The 17,820-nt window shown below is 38.8% G+C and overlaps 5 protein-coding genes across 5 annotated transcripts; 1 reads left to right on the forward strand and 4 right to left on the reverse strand.

Moving 5' to 3' along the window:
* Positions 1 to 866: 866 nt before the first annotated feature.
* Positions 867 to 2,438, reverse strand: SPAR_D00010 (IMP dehydrogenase; the record flags this gene model as incomplete). The annotated part of the gene is made up of 1 exon (XM_033909143.1): positions 867 to 2,438. The coding sequence occupies one exon, from the start codon at positions 2,436 to 2,438 to the stop codon at positions 867 to 869; it is 1,572 nt and encodes a 523-aa protein (XP_033765034.1).
* Positions 2,439 to 4,242: 1,804 nt separating this feature from the next.
* SPAR_D00020 (SRP1/TIP1 family protein) lies at positions 4,243 to 4,617 on the reverse strand (the record flags this gene model as incomplete). The annotated part of the gene is made up of 1 exon (XM_033909144.1): positions 4,243 to 4,617. The coding sequence occupies one exon, from the start codon at positions 4,615 to 4,617 to the stop codon at positions 4,243 to 4,245; it is 375 nt and encodes a 124-aa protein (XP_033765035.1).
* A 3,631-nt stretch (positions 4,618 to 8,248) lies between these two features.
* On the forward strand, positions 8,249 to 10,084 carry MPH2 (alpha-glucoside permease; the record flags this gene model as incomplete). Its single annotated transcript, XM_033909145.1, has 1 exon — positions 8,249 to 10,084. One exon carries the CDS (start codon positions 8,249 to 8,251, stop codon positions 10,082 to 10,084), a length of 1,836 nt encoding a protein of 611 aa, XP_033765036.1.
* Positions 10,085 to 10,528: 444 nt separating this feature from the next.
* SOR2 (L-iditol 2-dehydrogenase SOR2) lies at positions 10,529 to 11,602 on the reverse strand (the record flags this gene model as incomplete). The annotated part of the gene is made up of 1 exon (XM_033909146.1): positions 10,529 to 11,602. One exon carries the CDS (start codon positions 11,600 to 11,602, stop codon positions 10,529 to 10,531), a length of 1,074 nt encoding a protein of 357 aa, XP_033765037.1.
* Positions 11,603 to 13,008: 1,406 nt separating this feature from the next.
* Positions 13,009 to 14,712, reverse strand: HXT15 (hexose transporter HXT15; the record flags this gene model as incomplete). The annotated part of the gene is made up of 1 exon (XM_033909147.1): positions 13,009 to 14,712. One exon carries the CDS (start codon positions 14,710 to 14,712, stop codon positions 13,009 to 13,011), a length of 1,704 nt encoding a protein of 567 aa, XP_033765038.1.
* Positions 14,713 to 17,820: the final 3,108 nt, after the last annotated feature.

Below are 17,820 nucleotides of genomic sequence, written 5' to 3' on the forward strand. Positions count from 1 at the left end.
TCTAACCACCATCCATCATCCGACTATTCATCTCCACACCCCAACCACCATCTACCCCCTTTCCAATATCTAATATTCAACTCCCACTACCACTTACCCTACTATCCATCTACCTTTCCCCATCTACCATGTCGTCCTTACTATAACACTACATACCACATGTAAACAAATCAAACGTAAACAAATCAAACGTAAACAAATCAAACGTAAACAAACCAAACGTAAACAATGCAAGAAGTAACTTACCCTGCCACACTATCAACCTCTCCACTATACCTTTCACATCCCCCAAACAATACCACCTCCAACTATCACACCCACATTCCTAAATCTACCATACTCACCTTTTATTTATTTAACGATATCGCTTACGCACACGGACGCTATAGAACACATCACCCCAACTTACCCCGCCATAATACTCTACACCAAGGCCATCCATCTCTCACTCGATCACTACCATATACATCACCACATCACCATACACGGCACTTGCCTCAGCGGTTTATACCCTGTGCCATTTACCCATAACGCCCACGATTATCCACATTTTAATATCTATAACTGATCACATAACCTCAATTATCATATAAATACTCTTAACTTCATGCTTTATAACGTTTTTATACAAATATCCACTACCCATTTTATATATACTAATATAAATACCACCAAATAATCACAACTAAAATCACCTAAACATAAAAATATACTATTTATCAATAAGAAGGTATAAACACACTATATATTAACATAACATATCACCCCATTCATATAATTGTAACGCAGTATGAATAGGTGCCATACGGACAGCACTACATAAGATTATCATCACTACTATTGTATTAATGATCCCATTCGAACATTCAGTTATGTAAACGCTTTTCGTAAGAATGTAAGTTATTAACACCACCTTCTAGTTGAGCAGAAGCCGTTCTGAATTCAAATCTAACTTTACCGCTCTGGACATTCTTCTTTAATAGAGTTAACGACCTACAGCCAATGTCTTGGCAAGAATGTTGTAATCCATTGTACAAGTACGGAATAAATTTCTTAATGGATCCTTTGTCAACGACAGCGCCGGAGACACCCTGTGCAACCAAAACGCTGTCAAATTCTGAAAAGTAACGAGACGTAGATGCATTCCCTTTAGTACCAGTCTTTTGCATGGCGTCAATGGAACCCATACCACGGTACGCCTTCAATCTTTTACCATCTTGATAGAAATACTCACCTGGTGATTCCGTAGTACCAGCCAACATACCACCCATCATAACAGTAGAAGATCCAAGAGCCAACGCCTTGGTAATGTGACCGATGTTTTGAACACCACCATCAGCCATACATGGAACACCGAACTGGTTAGCAAATTCACACACGTTGTAGACCGCTGTACCTTGTGGCCTACCACAAGCCATAACTTCTTGAGTGATACAAATAGAGCCAGTTCCCATACCGATTCTCAAACCATCCGCACCGGCAGCAATCAAATTGGCAGCTTGTTCCCTGGTCACAACGTTACCAGCGATGACTTCCAGACCTGCGAAACTCTCTTTGACCCACTTGAGCATGTTCAATTGGAAAATAGAGTTGCCTTGGGATGAATCCAAGATGACGACATCCAAGCCGGCTTTGACCAATAATCTTAGTCTTTCTTTATCAGCGTCCATAGTACCAATGGAAGCACCACATAGCAATTGCTTGGTGTTGGCAGATTTGGACGCTAATGGGTAGTTTTGATTCTTCATTAAATCAGTTCTGGAAAGCATAGAAACTAAGTTACCCTTTTCATCAACAATCAATAGCCTACCCTTTTTGATTTTCTTTAGAATCTCGTTACCTTCTGATAACGTGATACCTTGTGCACCGGTAACAGCGTTCTTGGTCATGACATCCTGAACGAGTAAAGAGTCGTCCTCAACGAACTGTATATCACGAGAAGTGATGACTCCCACCAACTTTGCATTTCTCTTGCCATCTTCCGTGACAGGGAAGCCTGCAAATCCATACTTTTTCTTCATGCTCTTAGCTTCACCAACGGTGGTTGTTGGAGAAATCACAATAGGGTTGTTAATAAACCCATTTTCATAGTTCTTGACCCTTCTGACCATGTCAGCTTGGTCCTCGGGCGTACAGTTATGGTGAATAAAACCGATACCACCCGACAGAGCCATAAAGATGGCCATTTCCGATTCTGTCACAGTGTCCATTGGAGAGGAAACCAATGGAATGTTTAAAGTGATATTCCTGGTCAGCTTAGTCTGTAGGCTAACTTCAGAGGACGCAAAATCGACTAAACCTGGTAAGATCAAAAAATCGTTATAAGTCAACCCACCTCTGATCTTCGAGTCCATCAATTCCTGCACAGACAAACCATCCAGTCTTGGAAGGCTCTTGGCAAATTGCAGTGCGGTCTTGTAGTCTTTAATAGCGGCCATTGCTTTTACGTATTTGGGTTGTTATCAATTGAAACTGAAAATATTTACTTCTTTTAGTTTGTTATAAACGAATAAAAAAATAATAAGAAAAGTAAGGCAAGGAATAGAATAGAATACAGGAAAAAAAGTTCCCAGCATACTAGGTAAAATGTACAAGCCCACGAAACTGAGAAAAAGCCACCAAGGTTCTCCGGTTAAATGTTCAGCAAAAAATTTCCAGTCGAATTTTTTTCTAAATGTTAAATGGGAAAAGACTCCACTATTTATACTTTTTTTTTATTTTTTTTTTCCGCTTTCTTCGAGGAAAAGAAATGCGCGGCGTGCCTGCGCGGCGGTTAGGAAAAATGTCGACGTAATGAATAACGATCTAGCTTATATGTCATAATGTAGTAAGTTTATTGCCCTTTCTAGATGTTATTGAGAATTGGGTGAATAATTAGATATTGTTGGGATTCCATTGTTACTAAAGGCTATAATATTAGATATACAGAATACACTAGAAGTTCTCCTCGAGGTGTAGTAGCTGATGATTGGGAAGCTGTTGCAAGAAATCTGAGTTTTTACTTCTGTGAAAACAAAGCCTGGAATACGAAGTACTTTTTTTTTCATGCTGCGGACTGCCAAGGAATGTTCAGAACAACTCTTCTCGAACCATTCTCTTTAAAGAAAGACGAAGCTGCCAAGGCTAAGTCATTTAAAGGTTCTGTCCCTTACATTGAAGAGGCTTTGGAAGTCTATGCTACAGAAGTTGACGAACAATAGAAGTTGTTCAATAGTGAGAAAGCATGGAGCCCTGTTGACCTGGAAGACGTGCAGCTCCCCAAGGAAGTTCACCGATTTAAGCTTACCTGGATTCTCAAGAGGCTTTTCGATCCGCGGTTTTTACCGCTGTTCTTTTTTTATTTTTATGATGTCTGCAGTCTCGCAGTGAGGAGCCCTTGGTGTAGAAACGAATGCGCCTTCTTCAATTTTATAGTTTGTGTAATTCATCAGATCTGACTAATCAAAATTATTTTACTCTTTACTATTATAACTATTCTCTTTCACCTATTCGCCGCTCGTTAACAAAAAATAAACTTGCTACCATCCTACTAGATGCGTAAAACTCAATGTCGTTTTCTTCTGTAAGTGATGCCTTATTCCATGTATATCCAAAAAAGTTATATGGCCCGTTTTATCAAGAAATTATATCAGCACAACTTCAGCTGGTCTAGAGTGTTAATATGTCGGGAAAGAATATATAATAGTTTGATCCATAAAATCATGACACGATTATTGAGCATTAATTACAGCCAGACCGTTCACACATAACTTTTGCTTTCACATTTATTGTTAATCACGGGCGGTGTTGAAGGCTTTAGGGAAGCCAGTACCGAATACTAAATAGGAATCGCACTGCCACGGAAAAATTCCCTGATCTACAACCTTAATCTCAAAAGTGACACATGTGTAATAACGACTCCGGGCCGATCCAATAAAAAAAAAAGCAACCTATCTATTGAAAAAGTAAACGAGTACGAAAACAATACGTTTTAGAATTCAGTATTTTCATGATAATTGTTTCCTTCGTACTCTCAACCCCCCACCTAGGAGGCGGCCCCAAAAGAGAGGTTATTTCTGGGTTCACCGTGGTGATAAGAATGGTTTGAAAGTACCGTCATTGATCAAACAGGTTTATAATTTTAATATACATTTATATAATTAACTGTACTTATATCATCAAAAAGAGCTTTTTTTTTTTCTATATTTTATTTTTCGTTACTTATCAATGTCTATAGAATTTCATTCGTAAAGGTCCGTGTTCCTATTTTGGAATGGCAGTGTAGATACCGTCCTTGGATAAAGCGCTAGAAATGGCTGGTCTCAATCTGGTAGAGTACCATGGGACACCGGTGATCATTCTGGTGACTTGGTCTGGAGCAATACCGGTCAACATGGTGGTGAAGTCACCGTAGTTGAAAACGGCTTCAGCAACTTCAACTGGGTAGGTTTCAGTTGGGTGGGCAGCTTGGAACATGTAGTATTGGGCCAAGTGAGCTCTGATATCGGAGACGTAGACACCCAATTCAACCAGGTTGACTCTTTCGTCAGATGGAGACAGAGTAGTAGTGGCTGGGGCAGCGGCAACAGTAGCAGCGATGGCGGCAACACCAGCAGCAATTGAAGTTAATTTGACCATTGTATTTGTTTTGTTTGTTAGTGCTGATATAAGCCTAACAGGAAAGAAAGGAATGAAGACATATTCACATAAAAGGATGATCATAGTGGCTTTATTTATACACATTCCTTCACCAGTCATCACGACTTAAACGAATCACTGGCTGGTGCTCTCATCCAATATCTCACATCCTTCATAACTCGTCTCTCTCCCAAAATATTCACGGTAACTGTGAGATCGCACTTGTTCCTGAACGAGGCATATGCCTTTCATAGACTTCGTATATGAATGATATTGTTTTATGATGTCTATGTGTATTCGTATGTGGAGGAATGTAAAAATGCCAATTATGGGGGTGCCAAGGTGTGCCTTGAAAAACCCTTTTCGTGTGCCTGTGATATTTCCATTTTGGTCGGAAAGAATATCTGAACTTGATTTTGGACCCTCGTTCAGAAGCTTATTGTCTAAGCCTATATTTGGTATGCTCTAAACGATCGCCGGGGAAAAATAATACTGTTACTGTCTCTTTCCTGGATTTTTGCAGAATAGTAAACATGTGTTGGGAGTCGTATATTGATAAAAGTCTGTGATTTTACGCACTCTCAGTTAATTCGCTGATACGACTACGTAATTTAAGTCGAGAAAATAAGCAGCTATTATTGAAACGATGGAAGGCCTTAACTCTGTTATGTCAAAAGAATAAAGAATAGAAATTTTGCTGCCAGATTATGACATAGATAAAGCTTTGCGTGACAGGCAATGCTCATTAATGATTAGAGACTCTTTGCCGGCGGCGCAAATTGAACATAAGGGATGTATGATTCATAAGTGCTATATCACATTAATATAGTTTAGGAATATATATTGCCCTACTTGGAAATATTATTTCAACTTTTAGTATATAATATGGTGTCAATTATAAGCTATTAAGGGAAAGGATTTTTTTACTAAAACGTAACTTACGTGTTTGGTTTATTTAATATCTACAAGGAAGTATAAAATAGGTGTGTGGTTAAAAATATTAACTTAGTGCGTAGATTATATATACTTTATCCAACATTGGTACTCTTACGTACCATGTATATTCCACAACAGTGAATGCTTTTACACCAGAGTAAATGAACTCTTGTGAGCCATTTATGCTACTTTCATATTCTCCATTAAAACAGGTACTACTGTTGAAAAGGCATAATAACCTGAAGTTTCGTATGGGTTCGTTACACTAGGTGAAGGTTTATTTCCCTCCATATCGTCAAGCCATTCGCTGATATTGATAATAGCTGGGAGGATTTTGGTTTCATAAAGGTTTTCATTCATCCAGATTACAGATACATTCAAATAGTAGTCGCCAAATCCCGATGCCTCATCAAAATGAAAATATGAAAGCTGCAATCGCGTTGATTATAACATTAGCTAAATTCACCACTACTCTACTTGGAGGCCTATCTTTGCAAAGTAAATGACAATTCTACAACAGCACCAGCTTCGCTACTTTTTTACGGTTGTAAAAATTAGTTATTGTCTGTTTTCAAGTCCAACGGTGTAAAACGATCATTTATTTAGCTGTCATTGCTACTATAGTTAAGGAAGAAAATTGTTTCTGTTGCTAGAATATAGTCATATGCGGTGTGGAAATAAATGACGTAAATTTTGAAACCATTAAAATAGTGTTTGTGAAATCATTAAAATCTACAGGGAGTCGTAGCTAGATTGCATGACATTTCTTCAGAACAAAGCAACTCTCTTCGCCAGGGACGGCGCGAATGACCCTCTATTATGGAGTCTTCTCCTCTCATTCTCCTGTTGCCCTTTTTTAATCACACGCCTCGAAGCAGCTTCAACAATAAATACCGCTAATGTGAGTGGTATGCTGCCACAGTCAAATACTATACCTCCTCAATCTCCATCAGTAAGCGCCTGCTAAAACGATAACTGTCACATATCCTTAGAATTAAGGAGTGGTTTATCGTATAGTTTATACAAGAAATCAAATATCTGAAAAGTTTTAACCTCAAAGACATCATTTTGAATAACGAGGAAGGTAGTTGATAGGTAGGTTTGTATACCTGGGATTACAATTTGATAGAACGGACCTTTTGAATTCCATCATATATTTATAAAATTACCTCAGTCGCAAGAATGCAAGATGATGCTTATAAATCTCTTAAAAACCAAAATATTTCCTCCGTTCTAACCGTATCAATCATTTTTGTTAATCAATGTACAATATTGATTGCCATCTGTAGAAATAAAAGCTACTTTTTTTTCAAGCCCCCCGCACGAAAAGTGCGCACGGTGCGTCAAATGACGTTTCAAACAGGAACATCTATGATTAGAGGCTATTCACCGATAACGCGAGGTCGCCTGCTTATGTTTGACATCTTAACCTATCGCCCTGTAGCAGGGTCTTTTTAAAAGCAACACCATCTCTCACAATAATAATGAGGCTATGAAAGTCTAAAAATATTGCGGCCATTAAGTACAGCCATCAACCACTCAAGAACCGAGGAAGAGGTCAGACCAATACGAAAGGTGATGGAGGAAGTGAGATACCAAAGGGTCTATAATCCAGAACAACTATATGTGGAAAAGTTTATCTATAGAGAAAATATTGCTAAATCTTGGATATCCGACTTACTCGAGGCTTAAAAAGGATAAACTCTAACAGCGTCAATGTCAAGGTCTTTAATGTACTGCAACTTGGAAGTCAAATCATTTAGATCACCCCATCAATCGTTGTTGGACCTTTTAAAGTAGGCCGGGTGAATTTGATAGATTGTGGCTTCTTTCCGCCAATTCCTTCAATTCCGAGTAATAGTTTTTTTTTATGACTTATGTTTGGCTATTGCATCTGTCACTAATTGTTCGAGAATCAAGCAGAATTTACTGCTAAATTTTAAGCAACTCTTATGTTTTTGGTTTATTCGTGCCAAGCGAAAAGTGCACATGCTGTTCAAGAGGTGGATATGACTAGAAGAGCAGCCGGATGAGATGGTCATCCCGCGAGCCAGGATCAGTCCATAAAACACATTATAGATTACAAGTATGTTGTGGTGTTTTTTCTAGTGACTATCTCGCTATTTTTGTGACCGTGGAAACCTGTTGGGACCTTCCGGAAATACACCTCAGTCAATCTGCCATCTTCAGTGCACCGGATTGATAATTTCGCCGACAGTTTTAGTCAAATTATATAAGACTGTCACGCCTGCAAGTTCGGGACAGGTTTTGTAAGCTATTATTTTCGCACGAATTTTTCTGGTCTTGAATTACATCATCGCGGTTTGCAGACAGTCAGTCATTTGGAAGCATCCATTTTGAGTTAACGTTGCCTTTTTCTAGGGAAGGATCAGCCGTTACAGATTTCTCCTTTTTTTCTTCTACCAGAGGATCGTCCGCCATTCCGCACCCCGCGTTTTACGTGCACAGAACCTTCTGCAAAGTTAAGCTTTTGACATAGTGCCAGCCATATGCAATGAGTATGCCACAAGTACATAGTAGTGTTCACTATGGAATGTATAAAAAGGTGTGAAATCATCTATAATCGTTGTTTAACTTTATTAGAGACCTGTTCTTGGTAATATCTCACAAAATAACAGTACCATAAAACCCAACACAAAAATACATACACGTACTACAAAATTATTACCTAGCTATGAAAAACTTGCCTTTTCTCATAAACAGAAGAAAGGAGAATACGAGTAACTCGGATTTATACCCTGGAATGGCTAAATTGCATGAACCCAACTGGATAGAAATGGACGACCATACTAAGAAGGACAACTTAGATATCGTTCATCTTGAGTTCAGTCCAGATCCAATCACACCAAGCGATAATAATAAAGTAGTAGCAGAGGTATTTGATGCTACGGAGGATGCCCAGGAGGCAGACGAAAGCGAAAGAGGAATGCCACTTATGAAAGCATTGAATGCGTATCCCAAAGCAGTTGCTTGGTCATTATTAGTCTCTACAACATTGATCATGGAAGGGTACGATACGGCTATTCTGGGCGCTTTCTACGCTTTGCCGGTATTTCAGAGGAGGTTTGGCTCACAAGATGACCAAACCGGAGAATGGGAAATTCCAGCGTCATGGCAAATTGGGTTGACCTTATGTTACATGGCAGGTGAGATTGTGGGGCTACAATTAACGGGGCCCTCCGTGGACCTTGTTGGCAATCGTTACACATTGATTATCGCATTGTTTTTTCTAACTGCCTTCACTTTCATACTGTATTTTTGCAACAGTTTAGGTATGATTGCTGTGGGCCAGGCACTGTGTGGAATGCCATGGGGTTGTTTTCAGTGTTTGACAGTGTCTTACGCTTCGGAAATATGTCCCTTGGCTCTTAGGTATTATCTAACCACATATTCAAACTTATGTTGGTTATTTGGCCAACTTTTTGCTGCTGGCATCATGAAAAATTCTCAAAACAAATATGCAGACTCAGAATTAGGATATAAGCTGCCATTTGCCTTGCAGTGGATTTGGCCAGTACCTTTAGCATTGGGTATTTTTTTTGCACCTGAATCTCCATGGTGGCTAGTCAAAAAAGGAAGGCTCGATGAGGCAAGGAGATCACTTGGAAGAACTTTAAGCGGCAAAGGCCCTGAAAAAGAAATACTGATAACTCTGGAGGTGGATAAAATAAAAGTGACTATAGAAAAGGAGAAAAGGCTCACAAGCAGGGAAGGCTCCTACAGCGATTGTTTTAAAGACAAGATTAATCGAAGAAGAACGAGAATTACTTGTCTCTGTTGGGCAGGTCAAGCAACTTGTGGTTCAATATTAATAGGCTATTCAACTTACTTTTACGAAAAGGCTGGCGTTAGTGTTGAAACATCCTTCACTTTTAGTATTATTCAATATTGTCTCGGTATTTGTGCTACATTTTTATCTTGGTGGGCTTCAAAATATTTTGGAAGATATGACCTTTACGCTTTTGGACTGGCATTCCAGACCATTGTTTTTTTCATTATTGGCGGCTTGGGGTGCTCAAACACACACGGTGCTAAAATGGGAAGTGGCTCTCTTTTGATGGTAGTAGCTTTTTTTTACAATTTAGGAATTGCCCCCGTCGTTTTTTGCTTAGTCTCTGAAATGCCATCTTCAAGACTAAGAACTAAAACGATTATTCTAGCACGTAACACTTACAATTTGGTCAGTATCGCATGTAGTGTTCTTATATTATACCAACTGAACTCTAAGAAGTGGAACTGGGGCGCAAAGTCTGGCTTTTTCTGGGGTGCCTTATGTTTCTGCACTTTAATCTGGGCTATAATCGATCTACCCGAAACTGCCGGGAAGACTTTTGTGGAAATAAATGAACTGTTCAAACTTGGAGTTCGGGCTAGAAAGTTCAAATCAACAAAAGTAGACCCGTTTCTTGTCAAAGAATCTTTTAGAAATGTCTCCCATAATGATCCCAAAGAAGATATGGAAGCTTCCATCCCGGATGGAGAGCAAAGTACCCCATCACTTATGAACTAATGAATATTTATCGACAGTTAAATCGGTAACTACGGCTTCTACTCTACAAGAATACGGAGTATACTATGGATAGATTTATTTCTTCTTAATAGTACTTGACCTACAACTATATTGGTCATACGTAATCGGCGTGTATTTTATAATTGTCATTAATACTACCTTTTAACTAATAATCACCAACAACATTCTACGCGTACATGGTTATTATTTCTCCCACTCTCGTTACACACCTCGGCATATGCGTCGCCGCTTTGACTTGCAAGAATATCATATTCTCAGGCCTTTTACCATCATTCTGCAAAAATAGGTATGAAGGAGTTAGTTTTCAAATCATTAAACATGTTTGCTATTTACATTTCTATTTTTCGGTGGTCTTCTCAAGCGTTACGCTTTTTCGTTGATTATTTACATGGACATAAAACACTGAATAAAAGTACTCGCTTTTCATTCAGGACCGAAGATAATAGTCTTTACAACCTCTCCACCGTGAGAAATGTTGTAATCGTAAGCCTTTGCTGCATCTTCAAACTTGAACTTGTGGGTTATCAATGGCTTGACATTAACTTTTCCCGTGGATACCAAGTTCACCGCATCGCGATAATCACCGAACGAATAACGGAAACATCCAATCAGTTTCATTTCCTTGCCACTAACTTCAGCAATTGGAAAGTTGACGTAATTTTTACCCATACCGACTTGCACCATGGTACCTCCAACCTTAGTAGCCTTGACACCGGCGTTAATGCAAACATCGGCGCCTGAACACTCAAACACTACATCTGCATGATTTCCGCCCAAAAGCTTTTCGACTTCATTGGCCAATTCCTGAGCTTTATCAATAGAAAACTTGGAAGAATTGAAAGTATTTGTGGCGCCGAAATCCTTCGCTCTTTGTAGCTTGTTGTCAAATACATCAACGAAAATGACGTCACTGGCTCCAAATGCGCGGGCGACTGCGCCAGTTAATAGCCCTACAGGACCAGCACCGAACACAACAACTCTGGTACCAAAGCAGACCCCAGCCAACTTGTTAGAGTGCACACCAACTGATAAAGGCTCTACGCAAGCGCCCTCTTCATAACTGACACTATCTGGTAATTTCACAAGAAAATCTTCTGGAGATAGATAGTACTTCACAAGAGTACCGTCAATTGGAGGAGTTGCAGCAAATGCCATATGTGGGCAAAGGTTATACCTTCCTTCCTTGGTCTCGTCAGAATAACGGCTGGGAACACCAGGTTCAATAGCAACACGGTCACCAACTTTCACCCTCGTAACCGCATCACCAACTTCCACAACCTGTCCGCTTGATTCATGACCTAAAACCATTGGCGCTTTCAATATGTACTTGCCAATACCACCGCTTCTGTAGTAATGAATATCTGAACCACAGATACCAGTAGCCTTAATAGCTAACTTGACATAATGGGGGTCGTCAATAGTAGGAATTGGTCTTTGCTCGATGGCAATATCGCCGACTTTTCTTAGAACAATTGCAGGGTTACTGTTTTGAGACATAGTTTTCTATTTTCTGTTTTTTTTTTTTATTATTTCTTGTTAGTTTTTTGATGATTTTATTTTCCACTTATAATATCTTTCTACATAAAGTTGAACAAGTTGAAACATTTGCCCTTTTATATATCAAATATTTTCATAAATAACAATAAGAGTAAGCATTTGTAGCCCTAAACACGATTTAAAATGGCGGAGATGAGGTTAGCAAAGTGATGCAGAGGCTTAATATGACCGGAGAAAGGAGATACGAGACCGGAGATAAGTAAAGCATTATGAGCCCTAAATGTCGAAGAAAAGGAAGCATTAGAATGTTCAATAAAGAAGACAGTTTTTTGAACGAGATTCGTTCATTATTCCACCCCAAAAAAGCCCGATGATATGTGCTGAATGAAGCTAAGTGAAGCTTTCCAACTTCCACGTACTTTTTTTGCCTCTTGCAATTAGCTGTCTGCAAAAACTTTATTTTCTGCACCTGTGCCTAAAAATTGCTCACCTGCAGGAAACTCGAGAAGTAAGGGATTGTGGAGTAATGTTGCGTGGGGTAGCCCCTGTGCTTTCTTGCGTGTTTTCGTTTTTCCTTCGTGCCTGCGTCTCCTTATTTCAGACCACTCCGTCTCTGAATTGCATTCTGCCTCCTGTGGATTTATTGGTAAATATAACACAGCAAACAGTCAGGTTTACACTAGCTTTTTCCATGAAATTTTGGCTCGCCATTTCTGATTGTAGTACAAGCCACAATAATACGTCATTATGCAAACTTTTCATAAGAAATTAACCAACTAAGCTTTTGTACTAATTGTAGAGATATGGCTTCGACGCCTAATTCGTTCTGTAGTTTTGGGAGCGTGTATCACGCCCCCTGATACTAGAAATTATATACAGTACCACTTTAGCCAGCTGAAGAAACATAATGTTACATACGGTAGAATGAGAAGAGAGAAGTTCATGTCCATCCAGATTGTCAATTTAACATATATATTAATAAGCAAATCATTGAGCGTTTAATCTCTTCATGAGATGTTCTCAACAAGAAAATTTAATAGGTTAAAAAAAGAAAGAAAACTAAAAATGAAAACATCTACCGGCTCAAATGCTAAAACTCTCAAGAGCTCCGAATCCACTCTTCCAATACGAACTTACCGTAAAGAAGGTGATAAACAGGGTATCCATCCACCCCGCCTTACTTTAGGAAAAAAACAACTTGACCCAATGTTGCCCTGATCAAATGCTTTCTTTCAATAGATAGCTTTTATATAGCAATTGTAGACTAAAAAAAGTGTTTGCAAAGAAGCTGTAGCGCTTGTAGCTTTTCGTTGACTGAGGTTGAAATTACATGTCTCTTTGTTTTCCGCAGTTGCATTCTTTTCTAAGAGTTTATCTTAACGTGCCCTACCAAGTGCGCTCAATGATCAATTAGAATTTTTTGAAAATTTCAAGATTTCCTTCCAGTCCTTCTTTTGAGCCTTAGTTTCTCTCGAAAACAAACCTCTCCTTGAAGGTGGCACCCAAGATGCAGATTCCCATGGTTTCACACCTTCTTCGTACAGTAATTGTATTTCCTCCAAAGACAAACCAATTGTTTCCGGTAAAAAGAAGAAGACGTACAAAAACATAGCAACCAAACAACCCACAAACACATAACCGTAGTAGAAGTGGATAGATCCAGTGATGAATGGTGTGAAGAAGCCAATCAAAAATTGCCACAACCAGTTGAATGCCGTCGAAATCGACATTGCTTTAGATTTGACCTTTGAAGGGAACGACTCCGCGACCACGATATAAGCAACAGGTGCCCATGTCGTTGCAAAACAGAATATATAGAAGCAGGTGAACACAATCATGGCATTACCTGCACCTTTTGAAGAGGGACCATCCTGGCCATGAGGGTAAAGACATTTCACCCCGATACTCGCGAATACGACCATACACGCCATCATGGCAGCTGCCCCGAATAACAGGCATTTACGACGACCAATCTTATCTACAACCATAACAGCGATAATAGTGGAGAAGAAGTTCACTGTACCCAGAACGATGGAGGTCTCAAACCCATCCGTAAGGCCAACTGACTTGAAAATGGTAGTCCCATAGAAGAAGAAGTAGTTTTCACCGGTAAGTTGTAAAAAGGTCTGAACAAGAATACCTGTAATCAAACGTTGAAGGACTTTTGTTTTGACTGAGAAAAGTTCCTTCCATGAAGCTTCCCCTAATTCTCTTTGCGCAAGCACACCGGCGTTAATTTCCTCGACCTGTTTAAGCACCCATGGATCCTCTGGTAAAACCATGTTGATCTTTGCAATGGAAATACGTGCCTCCTCATGTTTTTCTCGTTCAATCAAATATCTTGGGGATTCTGGAACTAGTAGCATACCAATGATGATAATCAGGGCCCATAAGAAGCAGAGTCCCACAGGGATCCTCCATTGCGCAGTATTATAATATTTCCTTGTTCCGTAAACAGAACAATAACCTAAAAATATCCCAAAGGTCACATTCAATTGAAATAACGATACGAGCCCGCCCCTCAAATCTTTAGGAGCTATTTCAGATAAAAGCATCGGACACAACACCGAACAACCACCGGCACCAAGACCGTAAATGATCTTACCGACAAAATATTGGTACCATTTATGGTTTGAACTGATTTGAATGATCGCTCCTATCATATATACTACAACCACTACTACAATTGCCAGCCTTCTACCTAAAGTATCGGCCAGTCTGGCAAAAGCAACACCGCCTATGGAACATCCTACGCTGAACATTGCCACGAGAAGGCCCATACGCACGTTACTCAAATAGTATTCTCCAGTACTATGCTTGTAAGATCCGAAATTCATTTTAAAGTTGTCCATGTTAATGAAACCTGCTGTAATACCACTATCCCAACCAGGTAGGAAACCCCCAAAGGATACAGGATAACACAGTAAATAGATGACAAGGTAACCTAGGAGACCCCTCTTTGGTGGCTCAATGTTATCCCCGTTTATGACTTCATTGTCATCAAGCCCATCTGACCATTCTTTTTCCACATGTGGCTGCACATGAACGTCAGCGCCAGCACTATTTGGAATGTCTGCATTACATCCTACAGAGGATAGTTCGCTTAGCATTTTTCCTTTAGTTTCTTTTTCCGTCGCTAATATTATTTCTTTTTAATTCTACAAATTGGAATATAACGAAGTCTAGAACAAACAATGAATTACTTGCTCTCTTTATATGTTTGAAAGTTGACGATTACAGGCGCACTGAAGTTATTATAAATTTGAGTGGAATAACCATGTTTAATTTTTTTTGCAGACCATTCAGCGAATTACACCTCTAGCTGGTTGTGCTTATGCCGTTCGAGATGTTCGAGATGTTCGGTACTATCTTCGAATGTTTACATCATCCGCCTTTGCCTGCCTTTTCCAAATTTTGCCTCTGCGCAATTATAGGTCCAAAAGGAAAAGCATACCCCGCACCGCTTTTTTTTTTGCATTTAAACTTTTAAGTTCTGAATTTGTGCTGCGGTGGCGCATAAAAGGTAAAAATAATTTGCCTACAGTGGAGCTAGCTGCATAGCTCAGGAGCAGATCATGAACTTATTGCAATACGGAACGGAGTTAAGAAAACTTGAGCGGAGTTAGTACGAGCGGAGACACGAAACAAGTTAAATTTAGTGATGATAGTAATATGTCACGCAACATCTCATAGAAATTTACGCACAAGCTTTTTGAATAGCTGAGCTGTCAACTACTGAAATGATTACGTTGTCTTTAACAAACTTTCATCTACTGTCGTATACGGCATTATTCCACTCGCCAGTTTGTCATGGATTCAAGAATTGCAAAAGGTGTATATTCAGATAAAACTCTTCTATTCGCACCCGCGGTATCTAGGCGTATTTTAAATAAGTGAGCATTTCTTAAAGTAATGTTGATTTCAAGTTCGCCGACAACTTCTGCACTTTTCCACAGTTTCTTGATATGCCAATAAAAAAAAAGAGGAGCACTTAAGTATGAGAGCTTTCGTATATTTTAAAAAGAGTAATATTCACGTTACTGATGATATCCCTAGTTCAGTGTTCAAACCGACGACAGAGTTATTATCGGCGTTTCTTGCTGTGGGATTTGCGGCTCGGATCTTCACGAGTACCTGGATTATCCGACTTTCATGCTTAAAGATGGCGAGTACTACACTTTTGTCCAACGCTTCTTTACCTCTAGCAATGAGCTACGATATGTCAGAAATTATTGCCAAGTTTGGCCTATGTAAAGGAGGTTATCACTGGTTTGATTGGCTATGTTGTTGAGGACTTTGTGCATATGTTCATGCCATCCGCAGCGGAGAAATTGCGACAGAAGACTGTAAACAGCAGATCACAGGTAAGCAAAAGATTGAGAATGGTGGGAAAAGGGATTTCAAGAGTTGATGGTGGATAAGAAATCCAATGTTAAGATCCTATTAACTCCTAACAATCATAGTGTAATCATAAGGAAAAGAAATAAAGACAAAATAATACTCTATAGTCTTTTTTTTTTTCATTGCGCTCAAGATTATAACCCCAATTTAAATATCCTGCATTCTTCATGTACCGGTGGGTTTTTATTTGCTTAATCGATTTATTAGGATTTATTTTCATAAATAAGATGCAGCTTTAACGCCTTTTATGCCAATTCCCTCCCGCACGTTCCATTTATCTTGATTACGCATGACTTTGAAGTTGTTCCATAACGGATCATTTTAGCAAGTTGTGACTGTCCTAATTATGTCTCAAGAATCCATTTATATATCTTCCTGGCTTCACCAGGTATTATATCATAAATGTGGGTGACTCTTTTACATTTCCGAGATCTCTGACTTTATATCCCAGAAACTTCTTGCCTAACTTTCTTTAAGTTCTTTTCTACCCAACATTGTATTTTCAATTTTAAAATAGCAATAGTGTAGGTTGATAATATTTATCAGGAATCTTTTAGCAGAAATTCTCTAACGAGCTAGTCTCCAAACCGTATATCAGTTTTGGATGAAAATGATGTAACAAGATTTAGATTGAATGCTAACCTTAATCACGCATATATTTGCACTGCCATGGCACTGCATATGTTCCAGAATAAACGAACCAAAAAAATTTTCAATGGGTAGATATAGGAAAACCGCAGGGCCATTAATTGAAGATCAACCTGAAATATATGTAAAGTTTATGAGTCGTACATTAAAGTTATAGTAATTTCCCGGACTTGCTGGTTCATTGGGCATATTAATATGTCCAGCTGGCGTGAACTTTGATATACCTTTCTCGTCTAAGATAGTTTTAACCTTTAGCTTTAAGTAATACTTCTGACTAACCATTGTTATCAACAAATTGGTGGTAACAAGAGACAGAGAGTTATACAGCTATTTTAATAATTCTTTTTTTTGGGCTATTAAAGAAAGAAATTTCATATACAACTATGTACAAAAACATTAAAAAATGTTATATTTAGGATCAAAATTAAGCTAGTTCAAATATTAGAATTTAAGGATAGAAGTGGTCATACTGAACCAGAAAATTATCGTTAATTGTACTATAAAATTGAAAATAACAAGCTCAATTCCTCCCATTTTCAAATTCAAGAATTCAGATGATTCATTAAGGAAAACAAGGGAAGAAGCTACGACAATTGATACTGATGTTGAAGTAGATATTGAGAGCTTTTCCGAGTGATTACATACATCACCAAGATCGGGATGAAATCTAGCAGAAGTCACTGCAAATGATTGATGGCTACATAATATCTCTTTTTTTGTCGTAGGACCGATCAACGCATAGGGCAGTTTATGTGTGTTGATTAGCGTAGCGCAGTGCAATATTCAGCAGATTTGTATATCCTATCTACTGTCTCAAGTCAAAAAGGTACTTTCGTTTATATACATATATATATGTATATTCTCTTTGGGGAGGACTTGGATATGCGATTAAGCGTTGTGCCGGCTCAATGTTTTTAGGGAACAAGATTGGCGCGTAATGCATGAAGACAGCAAATTGTCTCGAGGTATCAATGCTAATACATTTATCGGCTTTTGACTATAATGCAACTACCTCAATTCGATTTGAACGGCTTATGCGTTATGAAATATATGAATTATTCAACTAGCAGTAAGCTTGAAATATTATTTATCCAGATTATGTAGGTGGTGTCGTTAAAGCGAAATAAGACAACGTTCAAAGCTTTCAATCTCCCAAAATGACAGGCAAT

The sequence above is a fragment of the Saccharomyces paradoxus genome, chromosome IV (genome assembly GCF_002079055.1).
Source record: "Saccharomyces paradoxus chromosome IV, complete sequence".
Classification (NCBI taxonomy): Eukaryota; Fungi; Ascomycota; class Saccharomycetes; order Saccharomycetales; family Saccharomycetaceae; genus Saccharomyces; species Saccharomyces paradoxus.